Source organism: Somniosus microcephalus, chromosome 1 (genome assembly GCF_052327205.1).
Source record: "Somniosus microcephalus isolate GS21.2 chromosome 1, FLI_Smic_1.0, whole genome shotgun sequence".
Taxonomy (NCBI): domain Eukaryota; kingdom Metazoa; phylum Chordata; class Chondrichthyes; order Squaliformes; family Somniosidae; genus Somniosus; species Somniosus microcephalus.
The window spans coordinates 59486324-59510069 of record NC_140987.1 but is presented as its reverse complement, the minus strand read 5'-3'; the positions used below and the strand labels follow the sequence as shown (position 1 = coordinate 59510069).

At 45.1% G+C, this 23746-nt stretch overlaps 1 protein-coding gene across 3 annotated transcripts in view; it reads left to right on the top strand.

Moving 5' to 3' along the window:
* Positions 1 to 23746, top strand: part of cmya5 (cardiomyopathy associated 5) — a 98143-nt gene that overhangs the window by 30941 nt on the left and 43456 nt on the right. For all 3 annotated transcript variants that reach the window (XM_085982116.1, XM_085982107.1, XM_085982125.1), the window contains exons 3-4: positions 17276 to 17371; positions 20172 to 20402. In XM_085982116.1, coding sequence (XP_085838242.1) covers positions 17276 to 17371; positions 20172 to 20402 — 327 coding nt within the window. The remainder of the gene's footprint in view (positions 1 to 17275; positions 17372 to 20171; positions 20403 to 23746) is intronic.

Below are 23746 nucleotides of genomic sequence, written 5' to 3'. Positions count from 1 at the left end.
ATGAAGCATTTGTACCAAACCTCAATCTTCCAGCTAGAATTTATTTAGCAACATGTCACATTTGATAGGTTAACCTGATTTGTGCAACATCTATCAAATGAGCAAAAAGAAAATTATTGGATACTAAAGCCTGTTTGTTGTGTTTTCAGTGTATTTCTACAAAGCTTATTAATGAAAACTCAGCAAACTTATATGAGTGACATTATTATTCTTTGAGTCAACTTGCGCCTTAACTTGATATTTAAAATGTCTTGTTAGAGGGAATGCATACCCTGCCTGAAAATTTGTGCCGAGCCGATTTAATCATCCAGCTGCATGAGTAAGAATACTTGTCTTTGGAGGGGTATCAGTTTACAACCAGTTATCAGTTAGCCATTGAGCAGCCTCCCTTGTGCCCTGAAACCTACGATGATAGTAGACCACTTGCAGGGAGTAAGAGTGGTTGGACTAGTTTCAGTTCCTAGTATTGTTCCCTGAATCTTTCTCTTAGTGCACAATTGAGAGCAGAATGGAATACAGTTGTTTGTGGATGCACATTTGGTAGACGTGTAGAAAGGGTGACGTAATTCCATACTGGGTGGGATTGGAAGCATGAGGAGCATGTAGGGGGATCAGAAGCAAGTGGTGGAGAGAGGAGATGGGAATTTGAAATGGAGAGGAATCGGAGTTATGGAGCAGACAGGAGTGACATGTAACAGCAAATCAATATAATTGCCTATTATCTACCTTTAATTAATTACATTCCAGGGTCCAAACTCTACCTCATATTAGTATGCCACCTAAGTACATATACACCATATACAACTGTGACGAGGAAGGGCATTTGAAACCTGGGATTAATAAATGTGTTACCATTGCTGTTAAAATAGCAGGCACAGGAATTTCATATGGACAGGTTAAGCACTTGTACACCAAGTATGTTAAGGCCATGCTGTCCAGTCATTATTAAGGCAGGCATTTGGGCTGGTTTCTCTATCGATCACAAATGCTTATATACAGTTGCCTATTCTGTAATTCTCTTTGTACTATCTAAGTACATATACCATAGCTATAATACATAAGTACATATACCATAGCTATAATACATATGAAGTGTTTTCTTAAACTAATAATAGGCACACAGTAAATACAGTAGATTATTACAATAACCACCATTACATAGTAATGCTGCGTATTGGTGTACCCTATTCTGTGGTATACAGTGATAGATCATGAATTTGTGCCTATAATTGCCCAAATGCCATGATTCTGAGCTTGATTGGAGCGCCAGATAGGCAATATGTAGAGGTTAGGGACTTTCTTGTAGGATGAAACAGAGAGGTCGAGAGGGGGGCTCGGTCCGACTCAATGTGGCTTTCATGCACTTCCAAATGGTTGGTTACAGAGGCCTCACCTTTCCATCCAGGGGATGGTCCATGTCACAGGGGTGGAGACATAGGTTAAGAAGAGCAAAATAATTTTAAACTGGAGGAATAGGAAAGGCTTATATGTTAATATTTAATATTTACATTGAACTTTGTCAGGATATTTTTAATTGTGCTAAAAGGGTTTACAGAGCTTTACTTATTTTGAATTACTGTACATCACTCAAAGTAGATAATGCATTGTTCTTGGTACAGTGAATATGTACAGTTTTACAGTTATATATCTGCATATCAGAAATTAATATGAATACAAATAATATGTACTCTATCAGCAAAAACTGAAACAAAACCCTAACATTACTTTAGACCCAGTAAATTCTGTTAAACAACCAACTGAAATTTATGCTTGATGTTAAACGCGAATGGGTAGCACTGAATGACTGCTTGGTACAATGTCTATACCAACTGGACATTTTCTGGAATATTAGTTCACAGAATCACAGAATCACAGAAACCCCACAGTGCAGATAGAGGCCATTCGGCCCATCGAGCCTGCACCGACACATATCCCACCCGATCCCCGTAACCCCTACACCAACACATATCCCACTCTATCCCCGTATTTAATCCCCCTAACACTAAGGGTCAATTTATCATAGCCAATCAACCTAACCCGCACATCTTTGGACTGTGGGAGGAAACCGGAGCACCTGGAGAAAACCCACGCAAACACGGGGAGAATGTGCAAACTCCACACAGACAGTCACCCGAGGCCGGATTTGAACCCGGGTCCCTGGTGCTGTGAGGCAACAGTGCTAACCACTATGCCACCGTGCTGCCCTGTGTTCTTGCCTGTGTCATGTTTATCTCGGTCAGCCATTTTAACTCGAGCAGTGTCTGTGACTCACATGAGATCATCTAACAGCTGTAAATTGGGTCGGAGGCCAGAAACATTAACTGTGTAAATCTTCAAATGTTCTATCACTTTTTGTTTTACTTTATCCCAGTGATCTACTTTCAGAGCAAAGCTCTCTCATTTGTTGTATTTTATGTGAATTTGAGCTCGATAGGGATAGGATAGAATGAAGGGGTGATCCTAGACGGTCGGCGCTTTGGGCCTCTGCTGCCTAAGTGTAATTATTTTCTTGCTGGAACAAGGCAAAAATAACACAGAAAACACTGGAGAACATTCAGCAGGTCAGACAGCATCTATGGAGAGAGAGAAACAGAGTTAATGGTCCCGATATCGACAGGGGTGGGTTTGGTAAGCGGGGGGTGGGGGGGGGGGTGGGGCGGAGTTTTGGTTTTAACGCCACAGTGTTGTGTATGTCCCTTTTAAGGGAATAACTGGTCTCAGACTGCAGTACCGGCAGTGACCATCCCTGTATAAAAGGCCCTGGCAGGCTTCTGTAGTTTCAGTTTTCAGATTGTCTCCATTCAGTAAAGACTTGTTAAACCAACTCCTGCATTCCGTGTCTCCATTAACACACGGATTTAATACTGGCGATGAGTAAGAAACTAACTTACCTGCAACTCGGCAGCACCTCAGACGACGTTATTGAAGGTCGAAGCCAGAAAAGAAAAACAAAATAATCCAAAGAAACTCGAGAAACGGGCGTCGACCGTGGGCAACCGCCCTCCAAATCATCGGATTGAAAACTTGCAGGGGAGAATGTTAAGAGCCAGGCTTGGTTCCCCAGTCTGTGGTTTCCCAGCTAATCGGGCTGGTGGCAGGTAGTGCACTGATCCTTCCTGGGCTGCGGCGGGCTAGAGCTCGAACGGGTGGCTCTGCAACGGGGCTGGGCAGCGAGTCGGGAAGCAAAGAGAGAGAGAGAGGGTGGAGCACACAGGGCGCGGCCGGTGCTTCGCAGCCGGGCAGCGTTCGGACCTAAGAAGAGGGAGGGAAGTGTCCCAGAGGGTCCGCTCCACGACGGGAACGGTTAAAAATAAAAATACCGTGGAGAGCGGCGTTGACAGCAGCGGCAGCGGCGGGAAAGCGCCGGAAGCGCCATCTTAACTCGGCGGGGAAGAAGGAAAAGCGCGGGAGGCGCCATTTTGATCCATCAGGGACGAAGGAAAAGCGCGGGAGACGCCATCTTAGGTTTTCAAGATGCCAAAGACTGGCGCTATCACTGCCTTCGATAATGCAATAGAAGACTGGACCACGTATGTGGAAAGAGTCGAGGTATATTGCGAGGCAAACGAAATAGCCGAGGAGAAAAAGGCATCGGTATTGCTAAATTTAATGGGCGCAAGAATGTACGGCCTATTGTGGGACCTGATTACTCCAGCCAAACCGAAGGCAAAGAGTTTTAACGAAATTGTTGCTATCCTACAGGAACACCTAAATCCTACACCGCTGCTGATAGCAGAAAGATTTAAATTCCACAGGAGAAATCAGCATAAAAATGAGAGCAATGCTGATTACCTTACGGAACAATGCAAGCTATCAAAGCACTGCCAGTTCGGAGCAGGACTGGCAGATACCTTACGGGACAAATTTGTCTGTGGACTCCTGAGTGAAGGAACCCAGAAGAGGTTACTCTCAGAAAGAGCTGACGCTAGATAAGGCTTTCAGCGTGGCAGTATCGTACGAAGCAGCAGCAAGGGGAGCTGCAGAAATACAACAAAAGTCACAGGAATACAGCACCCACGAAATGACACGGGGATTTGCAAAATGTTATCGCTGCGGCAGAACAAACCATGACCAGAAGGACTGCTGGTCCAAGGACAAAATATGCAGGCAATGCGGAAAGATGGGACACATTGCACGAGTTTGCAGGTCTGAGAAGAAGACCAATGACAATAAAAAGGCTACTAAGGAACCGTACAGGAAAGTACAAAAGATGACGGACAGTAGTTCCGAAGACCAGATGAGCGATAGTGAATCCGGGAACAAGAGACTAAGCTGTCTCAAACTTCACAACGTAATCACAAAAGAGGATCACCGAACCATTTGGGTCACCCTCACGATAGCAGGGTCTCAAGTCAAAATGGAATTGGATACAGGATCAGCTCTAACCGTCATGAATCGACAAGACTACGAGCGGCTATTCTCACACATACCCTTGAGAGAGGCATCCATTGTCTTGAGGATGTATACGGGGCAAAAAGTATACCCCAGAGGAAAAATAAGGGTGCCTGTCGAATACAACGGGAAGAAAATACGGAAATTGTATCTCTACATTCTGCAAGATGGTGGACCACCGTTATTGGGACGTGAATGGATCAGAAAGATAAGTTTAGACTGGCACTCCATTCAGGCACTGACGGTGGCTGGTAAAAAGGATGACGACGTCACTCCTGGACGATTGTCAACAATCTTAGCTGACGCCAAAGAGGTATTTCAACAAGAACTGGGAACTCTTAAAGGCGTAACTGCCTCGATAAAAATAGAAGAGAATGCAATTCCCAAGTTTTTCAAAGCAAGACCGGTACCATATGCAATTCGCCCAGCCGTCGAGACAGAGCTGGAGAATCTGGAGAATGCAGGCGTGTTATCTAAGGTAGACTGGAGCGAGTGGGTGACACCCATCGTTCCTGTCATGAAGAAAACGTTAAACAATAAGTCTGAGGAGCCAAGGAAGGTTCGCATCTGTGGGGACTTCAAGGTGACAGTGAACCCAGTCCTTCACACAGTACAATATCCTCTTCCAAGGATAGAAGATATCTTCGCCTCACTATCCGGAGGGAAGCGTTTTACAAAAATTGACCTAGCGCAAGCATATTTGCAGATGGAGGTTGAAGAATCCTCTAGGAAGTATCTCACGATAAACACTCACAATGGTCTTTACCAGTATAATCGACTGGTATTCGGAGTAGCATCAGCTCCGGCGATATGGCAAAGAGCGATGGAACAAGTCCTGCAAGGGATTCCGAGGACTCAGTGTTACTTGGACGACATCCTAGTGACAGGTGAAGATGACAGTGAACACCTTGCCAACCTAGAGCAGGTGCTCACTAGACTACGTGAACATGGGCTACGAGCCAATCGCCCCAAGTGCGAGTTTTTTAAGAAACAGATATCGTATTGTGGCCACGTGATTGATGAAGAGGGGTTGCATAAGTCCCCTGACAAAATTGAAGCGGTAGTTAAGGCTCCAGCGCCTGAAAATGTGTCACAACTGAGGTCATTCCTCGGATTGGTGAATTACTACCATAAGTTTTTGCCGAATTTGTCCACAATTCTGCATCCACTGAACGCCCTACTACGAACGGGAGTAGCATGGAAATGGAGCAATGAATGTAAGCGGTCCTTTCAGAAGAGTAAGGACCTAATCACTTCAAGAGAAGTATTGGCTCACTACAACCCATCACTACCGATAAGACTGGTGTGTGATGCATCTCCCTAAGGCATTGGGGCGGTACTGTCACATAAATTCCTTGATGGTTCTGAGAGGCCGATAGCTTTTGCGTCACTCTCGTTAACTTCAGCTGAGCATAACTACGCCCAGATTGACAGAGAGGCCCTCAGCCTGGTGTGGGGGGTGAAGAAGTTCAATCACTACCTGCACGGTCAGAAATTTACTCTACTAACTGATCATCAACCTCTCGTCTCCATTTTCAACCCTCAGAAGGGCGTACCGATAATGACGGCACAACGGCTACTAGGGGCACACCAATATGACATCGAGTACAAAGGAATTAAACAGCATGGGAATGCTGATGGATTGTCGCACCTACCGTTGCTGACGGTGGAAGAAGAACTGGCAGTGGATCCAGTGGAGTTATTCCACTCGACTATTGTCGAATGTCTCCCTGTGACGAATGCAAACATAGAAAAGGAAACACGAAATGACCCGACACTCTCCTGGGTCTATGATTTAATGGTGAAGGGATGGCCAGCACATGGTGAACCACTGCTGCCAGCATTCTCGCCGAGAAGAGAACAGCTGTCAGTGTGCAGAGGAACCTTGATGTGTGGATCCAGAGTAGTAATTCCACCCAAATTGAAGGATAGAGCGCTCAATGAGCTTCATGAGGGTCATCTGGGAGGGGTAAAAATGAAGAACATAGCCAGAGCGTTTGTGTGGTGGCCGGGAATCGATAGAGAAATCGAAGAGATGACCAAGAGCTGTACAGGATGCCAGAAGGTCCAAAACGCCCCACCACAAGCCCCTCTACATCCATGGGAGTGGCCCTCATCTCCATGGCAAAGGGTGCACATTGATTTTGCTGGTCCCTTTATGGACTCGATGTTTTTAATTGCGGTGGATGCACATTCAAAGTGGCCAGAGGTAATAAAAATGTCCTCAACCACCACAGAAAAAACTATCACAGTCTTACGAACCATATTCGCCAGGAATGGGCTGCCTGAACAGATTTGCTCTGACAATGGACCACAGTTTGTGTCTGAAGAGTTCCGGAGGTTCTTAAAGAACAATGGCCCAGTAATTCAGGTCCAAATGCGTGAGTACGGTCTGGGTACTCACGCATCTGGCCGGATGAAATGCCGGCGTTCAGGAAACACCGTGCATGCGGAGAACGCTGGCATTTCTGGTCCTCTGAACGAAGGGGTTCAGAGGCACAGCGCGTGCGACTGTACAGGCAGCGCGTGCGCAGTGAACTTCGTCGATCTCATTCATGGATTCAGTGAGGGTAAGTCCTTACAAGTTACACTTGAAAAAAGCATGTGTAAAGTTGCTCCAAGGCTGCGGAGGAAGATATATTTTATCGTGGAGCTTCTGAAAGGCAATATTTTTGTTTGGGAAAGGGAGCAAAGTTATTTTAAGAAACGCTGAGGTTAGTTTTAAAGTTTAAATTTTTTTTTTTAAACGGGTTTTCAGTACGGTAGGTAGAAGGAGCAATTGTGGCTGTGTGAATTGAATGTGAGAATGAGTGTTCTAAAATGAGTAATGTAACATTTCCAACACTTTTAAGAAAGAAACTTTTCATCAGTAATAAGTAATTATGTATGTATGTCCGCATATATTCCTTTACGTATATGTATGTATGTTTTATATTCCTTTACTTATGTGTATGAATGTATGTTTTTAATTATGATTTTCCAATAAGTTACTTTCTCTGAAAGTTATAATTAAATACATACATTCATACACATAAGTAAAGGAATATATTCATACACGCAAAGGAATATATACAGACATACATACATAATTACTTAAAAGAATATATTACTGATGAAAAGTTTCTTTCTTAAAAATGTTGGAGTCATTTTCACATTTAATAAACACAGCAAATTCAATTCACATAGCCACAATTGCTCCTTCTACCTACAGTACTGAAAACCCATTTTAAAAAACAAAAATAAACTTTAAAACTTACCTCAGCATTTCTTAAAATAACTTTAATCCCTTTCCCAAACAACCACAGCCTCTGGAGCAACTGTACTCATGCTTTTTTCATGTGTAAGTTGTAAGGACTTGACCTCACTGAAAGCATGAATGAAAGCGGCGAATTTTATTGCGCACGCGCTGCCTGTACAGTCGCACGCGTTCTGCCTCTGAACCCCTTTGTTCAGAGGACAGGAAATGCCGGTTTTCCCCGCATGCACTGTGCATGCTGAAAACCGGCATTTCCTCCGGACAGACGCGTAAGTACCCCAACCGTACTCGCGCGTTTGGAAGGGAATTACTGGGCCAACATTTTACATGTCAATAAAATGAAAAATTTAACAATTGCACGATTTGCCCCCTCGCATCTGCGACTGAGGGTCCAAGGAGGTGCATTGCGCAACAGGTCATCGTTGTACGTATCCTCACACTGTTCCCTTTCGGGAACTGTATGAAGTGGTGGAAGGATTTCTGGCCACGTTAACACTCCATCCGTGACCATAACCATCTTCGTACCAGCCATTAGGGTGGTTAGTCCTATGGCGTGAGGGTTTTATGGGCTCCCACAACCCATCTGAGGGGGGGGGCCACCCACACCCGCGGACGCAAGTATCCCGCTGGATGTCCACCCAGAATTTATAGTTGGAGCTCCGACTCCACTTGCCGGGACTGTCTGGAGCGGGGTTCGAAACCCTACTCCTTCTGGCCCAGTGGCGGGGATGCTTACCGCTACGCAAAAGGCCCACTCCGCGTAAAAGGTGACACCCATACGTTTCCTGCGCCTTTTCCCTCCCCGTGACTGGAGCCCTATGCTGCCACTTGAAAGACCAAGCTATCATCTGTCCTTTTTGCGGCGCCTTTGACTTCTCATTACCAATGATGAGCAGGCGCTGCGCCTCCACCTCGTTGAGGAGATTGCTGAGGTCATCATCAGTTCAATTGTGAGTTCTTTCAATGCCGTGAATTGTGCTCATTCCAGCCATTTCACGTTGCTAATCGGATTGGGCCTTTGGCGTAGCGGTAGGATCCCCGCCGCTGGGCCAGACGGGGTAGGGTTTCGAACCCCGCTCCAGACAGTCCCGGCAAGTGGAGTCGGAGCTCCAGCTCTAAATTCTGGGTTGACATCCAGTGGGATATTTGCGTCCGTGGGTGTGGGCGGCCCCCCCTCCTTGTATAGCTTGTGGGAGCCCGTAAAACCCTCCCGCCATAGGACTAACCACCCTAATGGCTGGTTCAAAGATGGTTACGGTCACGGAATGAGTGTTAATCACGGCCATAAATCCTTCCACCACTTCATACAGTTCCCCAAAGGGAACAGTGTGAAGACACGTATGACGACGACATTGCTAAATAAATAAATGGAATTAAAAAAATGATTTTAGGACTTTTAAAAGTCTTTAAATTGCTTTAATTCTGTTTAAAACTACTTCAGATTCTTCAAAATAATGTAAACATTTTTAAAAGTTTATAAAAGTTACCAAAAGCTTCATAAAAATACCAAAAACCTATTTAAAATGCTGCTTTGCATGTAAAAATGCTTAGCAGCTTGTGAGAAACATTGGGGGCGTGTCCTATTAAACTGAGACCTCGAGGGGCGTGTCTCACTTGCACAGCGCGCTCCAGGCTTCGCGCTGGCTGCACTCCTGGGCGGCGTGACGTCAGACGCTGCCCGGGATTCTTCTGTTTCAAAATGGAATTCCAGGCGTCCCTGGAGGTGAAATGTCAGTGCGTCGGGTAAGTGCATATCAGGGGCTTGCACGCGCGGCAAGCCATCGACCCGAATTACTGCCCCAATGGTGTTAAGCATTACACATCCGCCCCATATCATCCAGCCACTAATGGATTGGCCGAGAGGTTTGTTCAAACATTCAAGAAGGCTATCAAGGCAATGTGTAATGAAGATATACCCCTACAACACAAGGTGGATAACTTCTTGTTTGCCGACCGGAATGTGACACATGCGGTTACCAACCAAACTCCAGCCATGATGTTCTTCAATCGAAGACTACGATGCCGCTTGGATTTGGTTAAGCCAAACGTCAGAAGAGATGTGGAGAACAGGCAGTTTCAGAATATGAATGAAAGGCCGACCAGGAGTTTTAAGATAGGTCAACCAGTTTTGGCCCGGGACTACCGCACAGAGAAATGGCAGCCAGGAACGATCTGTACACGGCAAGGACCTCTAATGTCATAGAGTCATAGAGTCATAGAGTTTTACAGCACAGAAAGAGGCCCTTCGGCCCATCGTGTCTGCGCCGCCCATCCATCCCTGTCCAGTCTAATCCCATTTTCCAGCATTTGGTCCATAGCCTTGTATGCAATGGCATTTCAAGTGCTCATCCAAATGCTTCTTGAATGTTGTGAGGGTTCCTGCCTCTACCACCCTTTTAGGCATTGAGTTCCACATTCCAACCACCCTCTGGGTGAAAAAGTTCCTCCTCAAATCCCCTCTAAATCTCCTGCCCCTTACCCTGAATCTATGCCCCCTTGTTATTGACCCCCCTACTAAGGGGAAAAGTTCCTCTTTGTCTACCCTATCTATGCCCCTCATCATTTTGTACACCTCAATCAGGTCCCCCCTCAGCCTTCTTTGCTCCAAGGAAAACAACCCCAGCCTGTTTAGTCTTTCTTCATAGCTGAGGCGCTCCATCCCAGGTAACATCCTGGTGAATCTTCTCTGCACCCTCTCCAAAGCAATCACATCCTTCCTATAGTGAGGCGACCAGAACTGCACACAGTACTCCAGCTGTGGCCTCACCAGCGTTTTGTACAGCTCCATCATAACCTCCCTGCTCTTATATTCTATGCCTCGGCTAATGAAGGCAAGTATCCCATATGCCTTTTTAACCACCTTATCTACTTGTTCCGCTGCCTTCAGAGATCTATGTACATGTACACCGAGGTCCCTCTGACCCTCTGTACTTCCTAGGGTCCTACCACTCATTGTGTATTCCCTTGCCTTATTTGTCCGTCCAAAATGCATCACCTCGCACTTTTCAGGGTTAAATTCCATTTGCCACTTTTCCGCCCATCTGACCAACCCGTCTATATCGTCCTGTAGCCTGAGGCTTTCCCCCTTGCAATTTACCACCCCACCAATTTTCGTGTCATCTGCAAACTTACTGATCATCCCTTTTACATTCTCATCCAAATCATTTATGTAGATCACAAACAACAAGGGACCCAGCACCGATCCCTGAGGTACCCCACTGGACACAGGCTTCCAGTCACAAAAGCAACCTTCGACCATCACCCTCTGCCTCCTGCCACTCAGCCAGTTTAGGATCCAACGCGCCAAGGCACCCTGGATCCCATGGGCTCTTACCTTCTTGACCAGTCTCCTATGCGGGACTTTGTCAAAAGCTTTACTGAAGTCCATGTAAACCACATCCACAGCATTTCCCTCATCCACCTCCCTAGTCACCCCCTCGAAAAATTCAATCAGATTTGTCAGACATGATTTACCCTTGACAAAGCCATGCTGACTATCCCCGATTAATCCTTGCCTCTCCAAGTGGAGACTAATTTTGTCCCTCAGAATTTTTTCCAATTATTTCCCTACCACAGATGTTAGGCTCACTGGCCTGTAATTCCCTGGTTTATCCCTGCTACCCTTCTTGTATAATGGTACTACATTAGCTGTTCTCCAGTCCTCTGGTACATCCCCTGTGGCCAGAGAGGTTCTGAAAATTTGTGTCAGAGCCCCTGCAATCTCCTCCTTTGCCTCCCACAGCAACCTGGGATACATCTCGTCCGGGCCTGGGGATTTATCGACTTTTTGGCCTGCTAAAACCGCTAGCACCTCCTCCCTCTCGATGCTAATATGTTCAAGTATGTCACAATCCCCTTGCCCGATTTCTATGTCTGCATCGTCTTTCTCCATAGTGAACACAGATGCAAAAAATTCATTTAAAACCCCGCCTACATCATCTGGTTCTACACACAGATTGCCACTTTGGTCCCTAATGGGCCCTACCCTTTCCCTGGTTATCCTCTTGCCCTTAATATACTTATAAAACATCTTAGGATTTTCCTTTATTTTGCTCGCCAGTGTTATTTCATGGCCCCTCCTCGCCCTCCTAATTTCTTTTTTAAGTATGCCCCTGCACTTTTTATACTCCTCTAGGGCTTCTTCCGTCTTTAGTCTTTTGTAACTGCCAAAAGCCCCCCTTTTATTTCTAATGCATTTTTGTATCTCCCTTGTCATCCAAGGTTCCCTTTGCTTGTTGGTCCCACCCTTGACCTTTACAGGAACATGTTGGCGCTGTACTCTCTCTATTTCCCTTCTGAAAGTCTCCCACTGTTTTGATGTGGATTTTCCTATAAGTAGCTGCTCCCAGTCCACTTTGGCCAGATCCTGCCTTATCATATTAAAATCGGCCTTCCCCCAATTTAGAACCCTTATTTCCGGGCCGTCTTTGTCTTTTTCCATGACCACCTTAAATTTCACCGAATTATGGTCACTGTCGCCAAAATGCTCTCCTAGTGATACTTCCACCACTTGCCCGGCTACATTCCCCAGAATTAGGTCCAGTACCGCCCCCTCTCTTGTAGGACTTTCTACATGTTGGCTCAAAAAGCTCTCCTGGATGCACTTTAAGAATTCTGCACCCTCTAAGCCTTTCACACTCTGACTATCCCAATTTATATTGGGGAAGTTGAAATCCCCCACTATTATTACCCTATTATTTTCACACTTCTCTGAGATTTGCCTACATATCTGTTCCTCTATCTCCCCCTGACTGTTTGGGGGCCTATAGTACACTCCCAGCAAAGTGCTTGCCCCCTTTTTGTTTTTAAGTTCTACCCATATGGCCTCATTTGAGGAACCCGCTAATATATCATCCCTCCTTACAGCAGTAATTGACTCCTTAATTAATATCGCAACACCCCCTCCCCTTTTACACCCCCCTCTGTCTCGCCTGAAGATTCTATACCCCGGAATATTGAGCTGCCAGTCCTGACCCTCCCTCAACCATGTCTCCGTGATGGCAACAATATCGTACTCCCATGTGTTCAACAACAACTTCAGTTCATCCACCTTATTTGCAAGACTCCTTGCATTAAAATAAATGCCTTCCAGCCCTGCCATATTCCCTTTTGCCTTCACATATTTGCTCTGCCTTCCCAGCTGACTTGTTTTTTCCTCTGTATTTGGCTGTAAATCACCCCCTACTATAGCTCCACTCTGTACCCCATCCCCCTGCCAAGTTAGTTTAAACCCCCCCCAGCAGTGCTAGCAAACCTCCCCGCAAGGATATTGGTTCCCCTCTGGTTCAGGTGTAAACCGTCCGACTTGTACAAGTCCCACCTTTCCCAGAAGCAGACCCAGTGATCCAGGAAACTAAAGGCCTCCCTCCTGCACCATCCCTTTAGCCACGCATTCATCTGTTCTATCTTCCTATTTCTATACTCACTAGCACGTGGCACCGGGAGTAATCCAGAGATTACAACCTTTGAGGTCCTGCTCTTTAATCCTTCACCTAGCTCCCTAAATTCTTGCTGCAGGACCTCATCCCTCTTTTTACCTATGTCGTTGGTACCAATGTGGACCACGACCTCTGGCTGTTCACCCTCCCCCTCCAGAATGCCCTGCAGCCGCTCAGTGATATCCTTGACCCTGGCACCAGGGAGGCAACAAACCATCCTGGATTCACGTCTACGGCCACAGAAACGCCTATCTGTTCCCCTTACTATAGAATCCCCTACCACTATTGCTCTCCCACTCTTTTTCCCCCCTTCCTGGGCAGCAGGAGCACCCCCAGTGCCAGGAAGTTGGCTGCTGCTGCCTTCCCCTGGTGAGTCATCCCCCTCAACAGTATCCAAAGCGGTATACTTGTTTGAGAGGGGAATGGTCACAGGGGTCTCCTGCACTACCTGCCTGCTTCTATTGCTCCGCCTGGTGGTCACCCATTTCCTGTCTTCCTGTGCAGCCCTTCCCTGCGGTGTGACCAACTCACTAAACGTGCTATCCACGACCCTCTCAGCATCGTGAATGCTCAACAACCCATCCACCCGCAGCTCCAGCGCCTCAATGCGGTCTGCTAGTAGCTGCAGATGGATGCATCTCTGGCACACGTGGTCATCAGGGGCACCGGGGTCCCTGAATTCCCACATAGAGCAAGAGGAGCATATCACGGGGCTGGGCTCACCTGGCATGACCTTCCCTTTACTTAATTTAAATTAATTTACTATCACCAATGAAAATTATCTCTAAGGCGCTTGTATAGTCTACCAACAGTCCCTGCTACACCAGAAAAGACCCTAGTAACTCTAAACTACAGAGTTAAAGTTTAAAAAAGAGAAATACTCACCAACCAATCACTTACCTGCTCCCTGGTGACGTCACACACTGATTACTTTTTACCTCTCTCCCCGCTGCTGAGTTGGTCGGGCCTCGCTGGTCGCCGGTTTTTATACCGGGCTCCTCCTCTGCTGCTCCCGCTGCTCCGACTGGTCTCGGGCCTCTGCTGGTCGCCGGTTTTTATACCGGGCTCCTCCTCTGCTGCTCCCGCTGCTCCGACTGGTCTCGGGCCTCTGCTGGTCACCGGTTTTTATACCGGGCTCCTCCTCTGCTGCTCCCGCTGCTCCGACTGGTCTCGGGCCTCTGCTGGTCACCGGTTTTTATACCGGGCTCCTCCTCTGCTGCTCCCGCTGCTCCGACTGGTCTCGGGCCTCTGCTGGTCGCCGGTTTTTATACCGGGCTCCTCCTCTGCTGCTCCCGCTGCTCCGACTGGAGCATACCGTGGACGTTGGAGAAAGCATTGTAAGACGCCATGCTGACCAGATTCTAGAGTCACTGGAAAACCTCAACTCCACACCACGATCTGATACACCTGGCGATGAAACCGAAGTACCAATTGCATCTACCGCAGAATCGGTGATATTGGAAGCAGACGAACCAAACAACGACATTGATCCCGACTCAACCTTGCCAGAAGAACCTGATATCCCAAAGAGGCGTTATCCAGACAGAATCAGGAAGCCTCCTCAAAGACTGAACTTATAATTGCTTAACTTCAACTAATGTATCTAGCAACCGTAATTGTAATTGTAATTAGTTATTATTTAGTTGTTAAATGAATGTTATGTACTGTTTATCTAAAAGGGGAGGAATTGTTGTGTATGTCCCTTTAAGGGAATAACTGGCCTCAGATTGCAGTACCGGCAGTGACCATCCCTGTATAAAAGGCCCTGGCAGGCTTCTGTAGTTTCAGTTTCCAGATTGTCTCCATTCAGTAAAGACTTGTTAAACCAACTCCTGCATTCCGTGTCTCCATTAACACACGGATTTAATACACAGCATGCGACATTTATTTAGAAAAGGATCTCCACCTGGAAGACAGCCTGATTGACAGGCTTGGCTTCCAGTTAGGTGGGGAACACCCTGGAGCATTCTGCAGCCACAGTTATGGAGCCTGCAGCTGCTAGTGGGAGTCTGGGGGAGGGGGTCCGATCTGGGGTGGGGGGGTCCAATCCCTGATTGGGTGGGGGCCATTGGATGTGGCGGGGTGGTGTGATCTGATCCCTGGGAAGGAGGTAAGCTTAGGGGTCAGGGGGAAGCACTCCTGCTCCTCCTGGCCCACAAGCAGTGCTGTAAAGGCACTTATCCTTGCCTCCCTTGAGCTGCTGGGTTTCCTGAGGCCTGGGAAACCTGGCCGGCCAAGGTTAAACCTGTAAGGCAGTTTAAGTGTGAGGCTCCCAGCTTCAATATAATATTTAAATAGCCAACCCGCCTCCTGGGAGCGGGTTGGCTGCCCACCTCTGTCCCATCTCCGTTAAACCCAGAAGTGGGTGGGTTGGGGTCGGGATTGAGATTAAAAATTTTTTAACATTACATTCGACCCCAACCCACCTGTTTTTAGGGGTTAAAATTACCCGTAACGTTTCAGGTCGATGAACGTTCATCATTGAGTTCTGAGGAACGGTCATTGACCTGAAACGCTAACTCTGTTTCTCTCTCCACAGATGCTACCTGACCTGCTGATTGTTTTCCAGGATTTTCTGTTTTTATTTCAGATTTCCAGGGTCCGTAGTATTTTCCTTTTTGAAAATAATTACACCACTGGCTCAGATATTTGTCTGCAATTTATAAAGGAGGTAGGGAAGACAAAAGCCTTTCATCCCATCTCATTGTTAAGGTCCATGTAGAGGGCCAGTATGTTCAGCTCCCTCCTGCCATGGCACTAAGCCCATACCCTACAGGTTAGAAAAATGAGAGGCGATCTCATTGAAACATATAAAATTCTTACGGGGCTTGACAGGGTAGATGCTAGGAGGATGTTTCCCCTGGCTGGAGAGTCCAGCACTAGGGGGTCACAGTCTCAGAATAAGGGGTCGGCCATTTAGGACTGAGATGAGGAGAAATTTCTTCACGCAGAGGGTTGTGAATATTTGAAATTCTCTACCCCAGAGGGCTGTGGATGCTCAGTTGTTGAGTATATTCAAGACAGAGAGCGATAGATTTTTGGATACTAAGGGAATCATGGGATGTGGGGATAGTGCGGGAAAGTGGAGATGAGGTAGAAGATCAGCCATGATTTTATTGAATGGCGGAGCAGGCTCGATGGGCCGAATGGCCGACTCCTGCCCCTATTTCTTGTGTTCTTATCCCTTTGTTTCCCCTGGAATCAGAATCTGGCTTTTTATGCAATAGTTGGTGATCTTATCTGTTAGAGGATGGTATTTATTTATGATGAGATGTTCTATTGACTCTTCTAATCAATAAGGTCCTTGCATATTGAAGTTAGTGTTCATAGTTTATTAAGCATACAGTACATGCAATAGTGCTTAACATATATTTAACAGATAGTACTTAAACCGCACCAGGGCAAGGATTTTTTTTGAACTGAAACGCGTTACAGTTCCGAGCTCGGTATACCAGACTCCAAGGGTTAAATTACGAAGAGAGATTACACAGGTTAAGGTTGTATCCCCTAGAATTTAGAAGGCTAATAGATGATTTGATTGAAGTTTTCAAGATATTGAAGGGAACAGATAGGGTGGATAGAGAGAAACTATTTCCACAGGTTTGGGATTCTAAGAATGGGGACATAGTCTAAAAATTAGAGCCAGACTTTTCAGGAATGAAATTAGGAAACACTTCCAAACACAAAGGGTGGTAGAAGTTTGGAACTCTCTTCCGCAAACGGCAATTGATGCTAGATCAATTCTTAATTTTAAATCGGAGATTGATTGATTCCTGTTAACCAAAGGTATGAAGGGATATGGGGCAAAGGCGGGTATATGGAGTTAGGTCGCAGATCAGCCATAATCTCATTGAATGACGGAACAGGCTTGAGGGGCTGAATGACCTACTCCTGTTCCTATGCTTCTATAATCAAACCTTTTAGGAATCCAACATATCTGTACAAAGATATATTTATCCATTTCCCTCACTGCTTCTCAAACTTAAGCCTCAGTTTTGCAGCAGGAAGTAAGATTTGGCAGAGGATAGCTTCCCGCATTAAAAAATCCCTGTGTACAATTTAACCAACTGACTGACTTCTGATACTGGAGAATTGTGACATAAGTAGTATCTTGCATTGCATTAGAGAATTTTTGTTAAATTTAATAAGTTTTGTAATTATCTTTATTTTTTAATGCCTTCCTTTACAGGAAAAGTTGGATGAGTGTGTGCAAGCAGCCGAAGAAAAGGCAACCAGAACTGAAGAATTTGTGACAGAACTAGAAGATGTATTTAATGCTGTTGAGGTGAGTTATTATGCACACAATACCTGTAGTAAGATTTTCCATTTTGAATTCAATAATCATATAATACTGGGCAGGAAAGCACACGTTTGAACACAATGCCACCCAAAAGTTAATAAAAATGATCTGTACAAGTCCAATTTTATTCTAGCTCATCAGCAGCACATAGTGTGTGTTTGAGGAGATGTAGCATTAATGATTGCATGTTCACTTTTTATTTTAGAAAATAACAGCATGGCATAAGTATGGCATAGGGAGCAGTGATTTATCAGAACATAAATCACTGGGAGATATTCAGTAGATCATAACCAAATTATTACAGGCATGGCTCACAATATGTCTTATCCTAGTAAATAGAACTATAGAGGTTTAGAGCACGAAAGGAACCCATTTTGCCCATGTGTCTGTGCTAATTCTTTGCTAGAGCAATCCAACTTTGATCCAACTGTCCCAAGCCTCTGCTTAAAATATTTATGCAATTTTCACTTAAAAGACGCAATGATCTCTGCCTGAACCCCTCCCTGTGACAAAACATTCTATTCTCCAACAAACCTCTGTGTAAATTTCTCCGAATCTCTCTCCTCACACTTGCACTGGTCATTTTAAATTGAAGATTCTTTGCCACTGACTCCCCAACCAGAGGAAATAGTCCTTCACTATTCACTATCAAAATTATTAATAGTTTAAAAAAAAATGATTCAATCTCCTCTTAGCCTTCTCTGCTCCTGTAAAAATAGTCCCAGTGTCTCTTCTTATAGCTATAGTTTCCCATCCCTGGCTTCATATTGGGGAATCTATGCTGTATACTCTATATGGCTTCAACGTCCCTTCTGTAATGGGGCAGCCGCAGTACTCTAACTATGGCCTAAACAATGGTTGTATTAATTCAACATTACTTCTTTACTCTTGCCCCTATTTATAAAACCCCAAATAGTATTTTTTCTGTGGCTTTATCAACCTGCACTCACACTTTTTCAGGGAATGATGTATTTGAACCCTTGGTCATCCACACCATCTTTCCATTAAATGTATACTCCCATTCCTTATTTTTTTTCTCCTCACACTTAGCCACATGAAATTACACTTACCAGTCTGCCCATTCTACTAACCTATCTGTGTCTTCCTGAAGCCTTTGTTATAGTCCTTCTCACTTTGTCAAACCTCCTACTTTGTTTTAATCAGCAAATTTCAAGATTGTGTTCCCTATAGCCAAGTCCAGATAGAGAGATAGATAGACCACTTCTAGCCCTTCTCTAGGCTTAGCAACACCCATTTACCCTAACTCTTTCCTATCCATCAACCAGCTTTCTATCACATATATAAGCAGGTTTTCATTGAAACATTGTTTTAAATAATTTTTGGTAACAAACCTACTATTGGTGTTGGTGGCTGTTGACTTTGTGGGTAAGATCATGAGGTTTTCTAATGTGATTCAGTGCAGTGTAGTGCAGTCGGTGACACTACTGCATGCGTTACTGGTTGAAAAATTTAAGGTGAGAAACGCAAACATTTGGTATAAGGTATCAAAAACAGCTTTAATATACAGATCATTGTGATTATTATGAGGTGCCAATTTTCTGCAATGAATGGTAAGGAGAACTACAAATAGCTGGGAGTTCAATGGAAGACTGCAGTGCAATCTCTGAGTTCTGTTGGCAGTTAAACATTTACTAAACATGACCATATTGAAAAGGGCAGAAAAAGCCCTACTGGTCCATCAAGCTTGTCCCATCCAAACATGGTCCAGCCTACGTACACTATCAACACCACCCCCTCAACCTCCCCCCCCCCCAACCCAGTCACACCATCTTCTGTTAGAGGCAAACAAAAGAGATAAAACCTCTAGCTATTTTAGGAACATGCATTGGGAAATTTGTCCACCGCCCCAAAGGCAATTGAGCAAGCTCCAGGAGACTGTAGTAACTGTCCAATAACTACAGCTACTCCTCATCTACTGTCTATAACTCTTGGCTTCCAAAACTTTGTCCAGCAGTGAGTGCATACTTACTGCAAATTTTGGTCACTTATTGCAGAGGTCAGTAACTTTCTTTGAAAAGCGATACTTACTGGCATTTAACCTATGTTTTCAGATTTTACACTGATGCCCCCTATTTCTCCTATCCCTATCTAGCTTATGTAACCTATCCACCCAAACAGAATATATTCTCTTCGTTATTTGAAGAACCTCAAATCAAAACATTTCACTTTTCCAATGAAAAAAGCCCCAGTTTTTTGAGCCTATCCTGATAACTAAGAGCCAGAAGACTAGGTATCATTCTTGCTGCCTTCCTCCGAACCTTCTCCAACACCTCAGTCTCCCCTGCTATGTGCAGGGATCAAAATTGAACACAATATTCTAGATACGGCAGCATTGTGGCCTTCTATAAGCTAGGTATCAGCCTTCCAATTTTATATTGAACTGTCAAACTGTAAGACCCTATTTGGTTTACCTATGACCTCGCCATACTGGCTGTAAACCTTCAATGTTTTGTCAGCTATGAATCACAAGTTCCTCTTCTGCTCCGCAACTTTAAGCAGGTGTCCCTGCATGGCAGAAATTACCCATTTTGAATCTATTTCATTTTCTCTTTATGCTCCCTTTTCTTAACTGAAATTGAGAAATCTGTGCTTCTTACAAGCACTGGAAATGTACTTGTTGTTTCAAGTATCTCTTGGAGATTTTGTAGAATATGGGCGGTCTGGTGAGTCTCAGTACATAGGAACAGCAACAAACATCATCACGGGCTGGAAGGTGGTCGGGCCAATTTCATTAATGGTCAAGCTATTTCTCTGACAATCACAGGAAAATTGTACCAAAGAGGAGACATTTCTTGAGGAGCAGCACGAAGAAGTAATGAAGTTGCTGCTGTCACAGTACACAGAAATGTCACAGGTCCTGGAAGAGGAGAAGAAGGTGAAACTGGAGCACTTGTATGACCAGATGGTCCATTATCGATGTAACATTGACTCTGCGAAGGAAGCTGTAGAGAAGACGAAGGAGAGTATTCAGCTCGATGACGTGGCATTCCTAAAGGTATGTTTACAGAGATTTGTTCATATTGCTGATACAGTAACATTACACAGTGCTAAGATTAGGGAGCTTCATATTTAACCTTAGAAAACTTGGTTACTTTTTTTAATAAACCAAAACATACCAGAACTATAAACTTTGAATTTTTCTTACAAAAAGCATGAGGTAGATGCCGCAAATAATATTTAAAGACAATATTGGAAATATTTTGTATGCTGTGAATGAAGCTCAGCGCTGAAAGAGTTAACCAAGGGATGATTTAGTTTGCAGCTAATGTGTTGAAGGATTGCCATAGTTTATTCTGCCTTGAATTCACACTAGTCCTGATGAACACTAATTGCTAACAGATGTATATCTACTTATTAATTGTTGCTGTTATATGATTGCATGCACCAGAAGATTTAGATTTATGATTCAATAACACTTCTGACAAGCAGCAATATGTGTATCATTTCTGTGCACCCTCTCCAATCAGTAATGCAAGTAGATGTGGTGCACCTTGAAATATGAATGACAACTTATTTACACAGTTTGCACATTTTGTAGTTTAATTAAGTTTTGCTGATCTGGTCTGGTTCACTTTTAAGCATGTAAATCATGACATTATTTGATTTTTACCTGATCTCTCTGGCACTGCTTTCTCTATCACTATTACAGATGAGCCAACCAGCTGAGGCTCAGTGGCTGGGTTTGATCCAACTTGAACTCCTAAGCCTGTCAAACTCAATACTCGGACTGGGTACTTGACCATAAACCCCCATCAAATATCCCTATCTATATGTCTTTAAACTACTGAAATTTGTACACTACCAATCCTGACTGTAACCCCTGATATAACATCGACCTCCACTGCCAATTTGATAGGTTACCAACCTGAAGTTTCTATCATTGAAATAAGATGCTCAAAAGTTTATTGTTGTTGTCTTCTTAAGAATATATGGGCTGATAATGTAATATTCGATGCCCGTAGTACTGCTGGATTTGTTTTCATTAGAGCAAAGGAGGTTGAGGGGTGATTTGATAGAGGCGTACAAGATTATGTCGGGTTTGGATAGGCTAGACGGGGAAAAGCAGTTCCCACTAGTTGATAGTACAAGGACTAGGGGACACAGATTTAAGGTCTTGGGCAAGAGATACAAGGGGGATGTGAGGAAACATTTTTTTACGCAGTGAGTGGTGATGACCTGGAACTCGCTGCTGATGGAAGTGGTGGAAGCGGAGACAGTCAATATTTTCAAGGGGAGACTGGATAGGCACTTGTGGGAAATAAACTTGCAGGGCTACGGGGATAGAGCGGGGGAATGGGACTGACTGGATTGCTCTACAGAGAGCCGGCACAGACTCGATGGGCCGAATGACCTCCTTCTGTGCCGTTATGACTCTATGACATTGGGAGCCAGTGCCCCACATTACCTGGCACCTGGCATGTGGTGCATAGTCACTGCATGGGAAAACTCTTCCCATATGTTGGGTCCTTTAGCTTCAACACAGTGACCTGCTGCCAGTAGCTGCTGTGTTTGTTTGCAGGTATTTCTGGGCATACTGTATTTACCTGTTGATATGTTAATTTGTTCAACTGCATTACAAGACATGAATTTACAGTCAGTTTCTTAAAACTGGACCTAATCTGCCTCTAAACCTTTTAGAATTTTGACCTGGTTCCACTCTAATGCGATCAGCAGCTCTTTAATAATTGATGGTGGCAGATATCCCACCTGCCCAACTCTAAAGCACTCCCATTTAGTCATAACAACAATAACTTGTATTTATATAGCACCTTTAACGTAGTAAAACGTCCCAAGGTGCTTCACAGGAGTGTCATAAAACAAAATTTGACACCGAGCCACATAAGGAGAAATTAGGGCAGATGACCAAAGGCTTGGTCAAAGAGGTAGGTTTTAAGGAGCGTCTTAAAGGAGGAAAGAGAGGTAAGAGGCGGAGAGGTTTAGACAGGGAATTCCAGAGCTTAGGGTCTTGGCAGCTGAAAGCATGGCCACCAATGGTTGAGTGATTATAATCAGGGATGCTCAGGAGGCCAGAATTAGAGGAGCGCAGATATCTCGGGGGGGGGGGGGTGCGTTGTGGGGCTGGAGGAGATTACAGAAATAGGGAGGGGTGAGGCCATGGAGGGATTTGAAAACAAGGATGAAAATTTTAAAATCGAGGAGTTGCTTAACTGGGAGGTCAGGTAGCACAGGGGTGATGGGTGAACGGGACTTGGTGCAAGTTAGGACACGGGCAGCAGAGTTTTGGATGACCTCAAGTTTACATAGGGTAGAATGTGGGAGGCCAGCCAGGAGTGCGATGGCATAGTCAAGTCTAGAGGTGATAAAGGCATGGATGAGGGTCTCCGCAGCGGATGAGTTGAAGCAGGGGCAGAGACGGGTGATGTTACAGAGGGGGAACTGTGCACTGTGTTAATATTTAATGGAGCTGATCTTGTGAGATCAGCTCTGTTCAGTGCAGCTGTGCTGCTCCCAAAGAACTTCCACTGCCCTGGGCCCACACTAACAACCCCAGGATTGATTTTAGATCTCATCTTTTCTTTTGCTTCCCTGGTTGGCCTTTATTCTCAGCTGTTAACGGATCTTTCATATCTGGCCTGCTGTGTCTTGCATCCATTGCAAGTCAACTAATAATACTTTTCATTTGATCATGTGTACAATCATTTTCTTAGCAAGTACCCAGTTTTGTTTGGCTTGGATTGCTTCTCATAAGTTTGCAAAGCGAAAGTGCACATCAACCTTGTCATTGCCTTTCACTGCAGTCAAAGGACACATCGAGGGATACTACGTGCATTTCCATGTGGACTAATGACCATTAAGTTACTACTTCCAGGTGGAGGCCAGAATACCGGAGATCATTTTAACTCGCAGTGTGTTTCCGACGGGAAACCGCGCTGCAAAGTTAATTTCCCCCGCCGCAGAACGAGACCATGGTAATGTTAACCACCAGGCTTTATTAACGTGCCGCTGGCCGACTTCCTACCCGGAACAGGCGGGAATTGGGCAGGAAACGGCTGCAAGCCTTTGGAAATGCAAGTAGCCCTTGGCAGTCTGCCGGCACTGTGGGGAGGGGGGCCAGTCTGGTGGCATCTTGCGGTAGGGAAAGGTGGGGAGCCTGGCATAGGAGAGGCATAAACTTTCCTTTTGGAACCTGGATTTTACCTTGAATGGCCTCTTCTGATAGGCCTTCACCTGGTGGGAAAATCGCAGCAGCTTCCTCGCTCAGGCCGGAGTTAAAATTGGAGTCAAGGCCCAGTGACATCATCAGACTCTGATCTGCATATTTAAAGAAGGAGCGCGCTGGCTTTGGGTGGGTAGCTGAGCCACCAGTCCAGAAGTGGC